Here is a 9,554-nt window from a genome sequence, read left to right as displayed (position 1 = left end):
AAGTGCTGTCGTTCCATGTCTCCAGACCCTCTTCCTTTTGGACTTGTAGGAAGAGACCTTTAATGTTAAAGACACAAGTTCTTTGGCATATTTATTACCAATATGTCTCCCAGTTTAACAAAACAAAGAAAGAAAGAAACCCATTTCTCCTTGCAAAACTCAGTATTTGCTTCTTTTTCTCAAACCTAGCTAAAATGAAAAATTTTAAAGCTATTTTTAAAATCGTGGTAAAATACACATAACATAAAATTCACCAATTTAATGATTTTTAAATGTACAATTAAGCAGCATTAAGTACATTTACATTGTTAGGCAATCATCACCACTATCCATCTCCAGAACTTTTTCATCATCCCAAATGGAAACTCTTTACTTGTTAAACAGTAACTCCCCACTGCCCCCCAATCCCTGGTAACCACACTTCTACTGTGTTAAATTTGTCTAGGTACCTCATATAAGTGGAATCACATAATGTCTGTCCTTTTGTGTCTGGCTTATTTTACTTTGCATAATGTTTTCCAGGTTTATCCATGGTGTAGCCTGTATCAGAGTTTCCTTCCCTTTTAAGGCTGAATAATATTCCATTGTATGCATATATCACATTTTGTTTGTCCATTCATCTGTTGATGGACATTTGTTTCCACATTTTGACTATTATGAATAATGCTGCTGGGAACATTGGTGTACTCAAGTAACATCTTAAATTGCAGTGGAACCCTGCCTCTTCTTACCATTTCTCCTCCTCTATGCCTCTGTGCCAGTCCAGGTCTGAATCCCTCAATGTTGTGACTGCAGCTACATCAACCTCAGGCCTTGAAAGAGATATTTTTTTAAAGCCCCCTCTACCTTTACCCTTTCCTCCCTTGGCTGGACTTTGTCCAGCCAGGTTTATTTATAAACCACACAAAGCTCATTAACATGACCAAACATTTCAGTAAGCCACCTTCCTACCTTTGTTATTGCAGGAAGGCACTCCGAAGGGATAAGACTGTGGGACATGGCTGAGGATAAAAGCAAGAGAGACTCCATGCGAATGGGTACGAAGGGATGCTGGACAAACAATGGGTTTGTCCAAAATGAAGACATCCTAGAGAGGCACCTGGATCCAGACAGCCCAGCAGATAGCTCGCAGCACAGTGCTGTGGGCATCCTTGACTCCTCCGAGCCCGTCGTGAAGGACATCAGGCCCTATGCAGGGATGCCCAAGGACGTGCTATTCCAGTTCTCACGCCAGGCCCGCTACCGGGTTCCCCGGGAGATCCTCTTCTGGCTCATTGTGGCTTCTGTGCTGGTGCTCATTGCGGCCACCATAGCCATCATTGCCATCTCTCCAAAGTGCCTCGACTGGTGGCAAGCAGGTCCCATGTACCAGATCTACCCGAGATCTTTCAAGGACAGTGATAAGGATGGGAATGGAGATCTAAAAGGTGCGTGCTGGAGAGAGTTTAGGGTGGGGCCAGGCTGAGGCTGGTTTATGGCTCTCTCAGTTCTTGAAACTCAATTATGCTTGGATTGTACTGTCAGCACATTCCGGTATGATTAGTCATGCCAAGTTCCCCTTGTTTATCATATCTTAAGCCATTCAGAACCCAGTAATTCTTCCCATATGATAAAAGGTTATTTGCTGAAGGTCTTTGAGCCCCCAGTGAGTTAATTTACTGCCCAGTAAGTACATATCTTAGTTGGTTGGCTGTTGTAACTTTTTACCTGGAGCATGTTTCCTCGTGAAATGCTTCTTGCTTCTGTGCACTTTATAGCTGATTATCTCAGAGTGACAGTTTAGAATTGCTTTTCCAGTATATGTAAGTAGCTAGTTTGGCAATCTGGCTGAGAGTTTCTTACTAATGAACAAAGCATAAATATTTGAGAAAAATATTATGTGATGTCTTTAACGTTTAAATTCTGAGCAATGAAAGGAAAAAAAGGCATAGCAATGTGTTGGTTGTTATTTGAATTAAGAATTATTAAAAAAACATGGGGAGTTACATGTAGAACATCCTTATACTTTATTGCTCAAAACCCAGGATACTTTAAAAGTAGAATTATCCCAGATAGCAGGCATTAACTGGGACTGTCCTGGGCAAATTGGTCGATAGGGTCACTCTAGTTAAAGAAAACAATAAGAAACAAATAAACTAACAAGGTAATTTTTCATAATGATACTTGGTTTGAAGAAAATAAAGCAGAATGATTTAATAGAGTTTGGGAAGTGGGAATCAGCTTAATTTAACTTTAAAATGTCACAAATAAACTCCTGAAATCTCCAACTTACCAAATTACTAATAAAAGGCTTTCTTTTGCATATGCATATCATTCTCTCTTTTTTTAGTCTTCCTGCATCTATGCTAACTGAAATATTATCTGTCCTCCAAGGTGTAGTTCAAACCTGTTTCCTGCAGTAATCTTTATTTAACCTTCTGATTAGACTGAGTTCTTTCCCTGCCCCCACCCCACCCCCGCAAATGGGTTGTTTCTAGCACCTTCTGATACTGCCTTGTAATATATCTGGGTGACTTCCCTGCCACCCCCACCCCCCTGCCCTAATGCCTCCACCTCCACCTATTTCCCAGTAAGTGCTTGTAATCTCCTTCTAAATATACACCAAATTCTCATAAACAGGACAACTTCTAATCAGCTCTTGTATTTGTCATTTCCAATAACTTCCTTGAAGGACTGATTGCTTCTGGTAACCAATAGATATTTGTCCTTGAGATTGAGGGGATTTTGTTGTTATTTGAAGAAACCATTCCAGGTTTCGGTTTTTGGTGATTGCCCCTGTGCCTTAGAGTTGGGCCTGAGATCCCTTGTTTACTTTGTGTCTGTCCAGCTCTTTGTTTTATCATCCTGTTTCTTTCTGCCTTTCTGAAGATATGTATTGTTGTTCTGACTTATGATCCTTTCGTTGCCTGCTGGCACTCTGTGAGGTTTCACAGCCACCTCTGTGGGGGGAGCTGAGGTATAAAGAGGACAAAAATAAGCAACCTGTTAGAGGGGAAGCCTACTGTGTGACCTCTGACAGGCTCTGACTGTAGAGAGCCATGTAGGGGGTCCCACAGAAAGTTCCTGGAGATTGAATACTAGAATCTTAGACTCAAGTCTCTGAATCTGCATGTAAGTCTCTGAACTAGAGGTGCAAAAGCACTGTGCTAGTTTGTCCTACAAGGTTCTAAGTACAAAGAGTTTCGTTCCTGTGTCTCTTCTCAGTTGAACCTAGAATTTTCTTCTGTATAAATTCTTGGCTGCAGCAGTGTCAGAGGAAATAGATTGTGAACCACATATATAACTAAATTTTCTAGGAGCCACATTAAAAAAATAGTAAGAATAAGGTCAGGTAAAATTAATTTTAGTAATATATTTTGTTTAATTCAATATACACTTAGATGTGTAATCAATATAAAAATATTAAAATTTTACATCCTTTCTTTTCTGCATCTTCAAAGTCTGGGGTGTGTTTTACATTTATAGCACATCTCAGTTCAGACATGTGACATTGCAAGTGCTCAGTGCCACATGTGGCAAGTGGCTATCACACTGGACAGTGCAGACTAGGCCAGGTGACTATAAGGGGTCATGTGTTCTTTGCTCCTTAGCACTTAGCCCACCACCTGGCCTAGACCAGGTGCTTAAAAACTCTGGATAGAATAAATGAACAATGCTGTAGTCCTGGTTTTAAATATAAAACACGACCAAAAGAAGGTTTTTTTTTTTAATGTTATGGATCTATGTTAAAGGACAAGGGTTATTGCCAGAATACGAATTTGATGTTATTAGTAGAACTAGACTTCACTGAAATTCAACAAAATTCCAAATACTTCTGTCTCAATATAAGTATTTCAATATTAGGCAAATCGTTTGATTTTTAGTCCGTCAACCAAAAAACACAAAACTTTTTCACAGCCTTGACTTTTTTTCTTCAGGTATTCAAGAGAAGCTGGACTACATCACAACTTTAAATATAAAAACTGTTTGGATTACTTCATTTTATAAATCACCCCTTAAAGATTTCCGATATGGTGTTGAAGATTTCCGAGAAATCGATCCTATTTTTGGAACAATGAAAGATTTTGAGAGTCTGGTTGCAGCCACACATGATAAAGGTAAATTGAATGGAAGTTGGGTAGGATGGGAGTGGGGGTTGGGGGTTGGGAAAAGCATTTCTCCAAATGCCTAGTTTAAACCATTTTTTCATTAACTGTCATGTATTGTGCTAGTATAATCTTTTCCTAACATTTGAAATGTTTTCACTCCTTAGGTTTAAAACTGATAATAGATTTCATACCAAACCATACCAGTGATAAACATGCTTGGTTTCAACTGAGTCGGAACCGGACAGGGAAGTATACTGATTATTATATCTGGCATGACTGTCCCCATGAAAATGGCACAACCACACCACCCAACAACTGGGTAAGTACCAACTTACCCAATTTACAAAGGGAAAATGGGTAGATCTTAGGTGATTAGAATGGTTACTTATAAAGCCCTTTTAAGGAAAAGATTAATGGATATAGTTAATGGGGAGGGGAAAAATTTTCTCAGGGAAATAGAAATAAGGTACCCAAGGCCCCTAACATTTGGATGTAGATTTTTTATTTCATTGTAGAGCTGATGTGTTCTAGCCCATTAATACCTGTACTTTCTATTAGCGTCTCCTTCCCTGACTTCCCACTGTGTCCACCTTAGATTCTGTTCCATTACTTCAGGAACTGCCTTGCTGTTCTCCAGGTCCCTTTGCCTTTCTGGCTTTTTGACCTCCCCGTCCAACAAAACCCTCACCATAGGTGAATCCAATCATCCACCTTCTCTTGCTTGAAGTTTGGTATCCAAGCCTGTGGACACATCATACATTCATTATCTCCACCTGAACGGAGTCATCCAAACATCTTGGGACTTTTACTAAATCCAGCCGATCAGCATGCCCTCCCTCCTCTTCAGGAATCCTGCCTTCTCCCCATCTTACCACTCTCAGCAAACTCCATTTCAAAGAGAGAGCAGAAGCCAGCTAAGGTGTTTGTCCCCATTCCCCACCCTCTTCCTACTCAATTTTATAGCAAAGGCCATGGCTGTCTTGTCCAGGGTTACCAGATTTACAAATAAAAATTGAGGAAGCCTAGGGAAATCTGAATTTTAGGTAAAAAATGTTCAATTTTTTAGTATAAAAATTGCATGGGACATACTTACATGAACAACTTCCTCACAGTTTATTTGCAATTCAGATTTAGCTGGGTGTCTTGTGTTTTATCTAGCAACTGCTCCTGTCCCAGGCCAGTTCCTCCACTGGCTCTGGTTCACGTTCTCTCTGGTTTTCTGTGGAACTTTTACTCTACGTCATCTCTCCCCTTTCCAGTCCCTTCTCCCTTCTTAACCTTTTCCATAAACATTTAAGAGGATGACTTCTGGACATCAACTTACTGATGACCCAAGGGCACTCAGAATTGACAGCAGTCCAAGCTGACTGTGTGATCTTCTCCCTGCAGCCTCCCATCTCACGTTCAGTGAATGGTACAAATGTGCAGCCTGGTGAACAGGTCATCAGCAAGTCCTGACAGTTTTACTTCCTTAAATTTTCTTTTCTCCAGTCTATCCACTTGTTAAAAATGATAATGATATAACAAACATTTGGCAAATGTTTACTATGTGTCAGGATCTGTGCTAGGTATTTAATATTCATTAATTTGTTGAATCCACTCTTCAATCCTATGAGTTAGGTTTTGATTTTTGTTTCACAGATGAGCAGACTTGAGTAAGAAATGTTAAGCACCTTGCCCTAGGTCCCACAGCTAGAAAATGAAAGGCTAAGAGGTGGGTCTAGTCAGTACAACTGCACAATCTGCTTTAAACTGCTGCCCATACTTCAAACCATATCATCTCTTATCTTTAGGACTTGTTTTGGCACCCAGTTTTCCCATCCTTACATCAGTTCTCCACGGTAGCCAAGGCTATGGTTCTTTTTTAATGTAATAGCTGATACATAAAAAAATAATATATGATAGATGTATAAACACCTTGCAGTATAACCATACAAGGGAATAATACTCAGCAATAAAAAGGAATGAACTATTGGTAACAAACAACATGGATGAATCTCAGAATCACTATGCATAGTGAAGGAAGCCAGACAAGAGAGTATGTACTATATTATTCCACTTACATGAAATTCCAGAAAATGCACACTCATCTATAGAGAAAGAAAGCAGCCTGATTGTTGCTTAGGTATGAGAGGGAGGTGGGGAGGAGCTGGAGTGTGGGATCAGGGATCACCAAGGATGGCTATGTTCACATTCTGATCATGCAGAGACGGTCACAAGCATGTAAGCATGTCACAACTGATCAAATCGTACATCCCAAATATGTACAGTTTATTATGTTCAGTTATACCTAGATAAAACTATTTAAGAATACATGTAGTATATATCTAAGCTAGGTAAGTTAACAACATAGTGACCATCAATGAACCCATCTCCAAATTAGGAACTTGGACATAACCAACACTGTTGAAACCATCTGTAGGTGACTCCCTATCCCTGCTGTGCCTCCTCTTATAGGTAACCATTATCTTGAATTTTTCAGTATTTCCAAGACATTGCTTTTATTTTCCTATACAATGTATTAAAAAAAATAGTTTCTCCCATTTTGAATTTTATGAGAAGTATCATGCTACATGTAGTCTTTTATAACTAGTTTTTTTCACTCATTATTTTAATATTCATGTTGTTTCTGATAGCTCTGGTTCATAACATTTTCTCTATTGTGTAATATTCCATTGTGTGACTGTTCCATGATTTACCTGTCTGAAACTTCAGCTGATGGGTATTGGGCTGCTTCCAGTTTTTTGTTTTTTGGTTTTTGGTTTTTTTTTTACTATTACTAATGCTGCTTTTGTAAACATACTTTATTTCTCCTGGGGCACATGTACAATGCTTTTTTAAGGCAAGTGACTAGAGTGAAATTGCTGGGTAAAGAGTCCTACATGCTTGACTCTGCAAGATAATGCCCAATTGATTATCAAAGTGGTTGTACCAATTTATATCCCTGCTCCAACAGTATAAAAAAATACATATTCTCATTAATTACACTACCAGACTTTTGTAATTAGTACTACCAGACTTTGTAATTTTTACCATATGCACATGAATTGTTATCACATTGAGGTCTTCATTTTACACTTATCTAATTACTCATGATTTTTCTAATTACTAATGATATTGAATATCTTTTCATCCATTCACATGAGGTTACATTTCTGGGAAACACCTATTTATGGTTTCTTTCCTCAATTTTCTTTTGGATTGTTTATCACTTTAAAATTGTTTTGTATTCTGGATACCCATCTTTTCTTGGTTATATTTATTGTAAATATCTTACACTCATTTGTGTCTCGGTGGGCCATGCAGTGAGCTGACAAGGATATGTTCTCTTGAAAGGCAGTAGCTACTGCTTACCTTCAGCCTGCTGTTGCCATGGAAATGTGGATCCAGTGTGATTCGCTCCTCCAACTAAAAAAATGATTTATGCAAAATCTCTCAACTTTTAAATGCTGTCCAGATGTTCTCTTCAGCATGAAATGAACAAATGGCCCAACCTAGAGCCCTGAGGAACTGTCATATTTAAGGGAGCTCAGAGTACATTGAGAAGGGTTAGCGAGAGATATAAGTCAGCCAGGAGAGTCATGTTGTGAAGCTATGGACGTGAGCATTTCCAGAAATAAGAAGTTGGTACCAGTGTCAAATGTTGCTGGTACCAATGCTTAAAATTGCTGGATTTCTTTTATTCCTGAGGGCTAATAGAGTTTTTAAGTGAATGACTCTAATAATTTCCTGATGTTACAGTTTAAATATGCACTCTCTCAGGATTCAAACTCCAAGACCAATGGAATGTGTCTTTCTCCCAAATTGGCCATCCTGCGCTATTGTTCACAATCAGGAACTCAGAGCCTGGACATGAAGGTTCAAGAAAATATGTTATAAATGTCCCTTCCTTAAGTTGACCTTGTTCTGTGTTTGAGAGCATTGGTTTGCTATTGTGGTTATTATGAACAGCTTTTACTGTACAAATACATCACAATTACATTTGTGGGGCATGAATTGGGCCAGCGGGTGGCATTTTAGGGAATTAACTTACCTAGAAGGAAAATCCTGAGGATTTGTGCACTCAGCCTGCACAGGGCCAGGGATGGCAATTATCATTTCTTTGTGGGCATCATATGAATAATAGAAAGTGACTGATTTGCTATTTTGTTTGCTAGGTAAGTGTATATGGAAACTCCAGTTGGCATTTTGACGAAGTGCGAAACCAATGTTACTTTCACCAGTTTACGAAAGAGCAACCTGATTTAAATTTCCACAATCTTGATGTTCAAGAAGAAATAAAAGTAAGTACAGACACCCATACAGACTATGCTGTTACATGGGTGTTTAAGTGGCTGGTCAGTATCCTTTATATTGAACAGTAATTGTATAAGCAAAATCAAGGAGTCTAAGTCCTGGGATTAAGGAATCTGATGCAAATCTAGATGCTCAGACATGGTGGTGGCTCCTTACTTTCTCTAGTGGGTGGCAGGTTGGAGCACCTGCTACTTCAATGCTGAGTTGCCCCTCTGCCCTTAACAATGAGTTCATGCATAAGGTGGCCTGATACGGGCTCTGAGGTCTGTCTCCTGAGCGTGGACCCAGCCCCGCCACTGGCTTTTTCTGGTATGTGTCACATTTGCTGTATTTGTCTCGTGGGGCTGTGCGGGACATCAGATGAACTAACCCATGCACAACACTTCTGATGCACTCAGCAAATATTAAGTCAGTGACTGCTCTGTACCAGGTCCTTTTCTAAGCACTGGGAGTGCAGTAGGGAATAAAAGAGGCTCTGCCCTCAAGGTGTTTTTTCCAGATACTGAGGGGAAGGCAGACAATGAGCTAAACATATGCCATGTCAGATGGTCATGAATCCTAAGGGTAAGGGACATCAGAGTGCCAGGGAGAAAGTGACTTGGAGACACCCCTGTGTGAGGTCCTGTTTGGGCAAAGACCTGCAGAAGTATGAGAAGGGAGCCATCTGACTATCTGAAGGAACAGAATTTCATGCAGAAGGAAGAGCAAATGCCAAGATCTCAAGAGTGTGTGCTTTGGAAACGACCTGGAGGCTGGTGCCTAGGGTCACCAGATACAGCGAATAGAAACACAGGATTCCAGTTAAATCTTAATTTCAGATAAACAACGAATAATATAATATTTGGGATATATTTAAACTAAAATATTAGTCATTGCTTATCTGAAATTGAAACTTAACTGGGTGTCCTGTCCTGTATTTTATCTGCAAGCCTACCAGTATGTTGGGGAGATGAGTGAGAATTAGAGAACCAACGACCAGAAAGAGGGATGGGAGCTAGTCCCACAGGGCCTTGAACACTGTTATAATGGATATGTGCTGAGCTCCTGAAGATCCCTCTGTGGCCCATGCACAGCAGATTTCCTGCCATGACCCAGGAGAGAGCTGACAACCCCAAACCTGTGTGGTGGCAGTTGCAGCCACACCTGATGCATAGGACACATAAGGAAACA

At 39.8% G+C, this 9,554-nt stretch overlaps 1 protein-coding gene across 3 annotated transcripts in view; it reads left to right on the top strand.

Moving 5' to 3' along the window:
* Positions 1-938: 938 nt before the first annotated feature.
* Positions 939-9,554, top strand: part of SLC3A1 (solute carrier family 3 member 1) — a 49,884-nt gene continuing 41,268 nt past the window's right edge. For all 3 annotated transcript variants that reach the window (XR_005053778.2, XM_036990833.2, XM_036990832.2), the window contains exons 1-4: positions 939-1,427; positions 3,918-4,097; positions 4,253-4,407; positions 8,246-8,371. Coding sequence is in view for 2 of the 3 variants with exons in the window: in XM_036990833.2 (XP_036846728.1) it covers positions 998-1,427; positions 3,918-4,097; positions 4,253-4,407; positions 8,246-8,371 (891 nt within the window). In the remaining variant the exon portion in view is untranslated. The remainder of the gene's footprint in view (positions 1,428-3,917; positions 4,098-4,252; positions 4,408-8,245; positions 8,372-9,554) is intronic.

This window comes from Manis javanica, chromosome 1 (assembly GCF_040802235.1).
Source record: "Manis javanica isolate MJ-LG chromosome 1, MJ_LKY, whole genome shotgun sequence".
NCBI classification, from domain to species: Eukaryota; Metazoa; Chordata; class Mammalia; order Pholidota; family Manidae; genus Manis; species Manis javanica.
The sequence above is the reverse complement of the archived record's forward strand: the minus strand, read 5'-3'. Positions and strand labels throughout refer to the sequence as shown.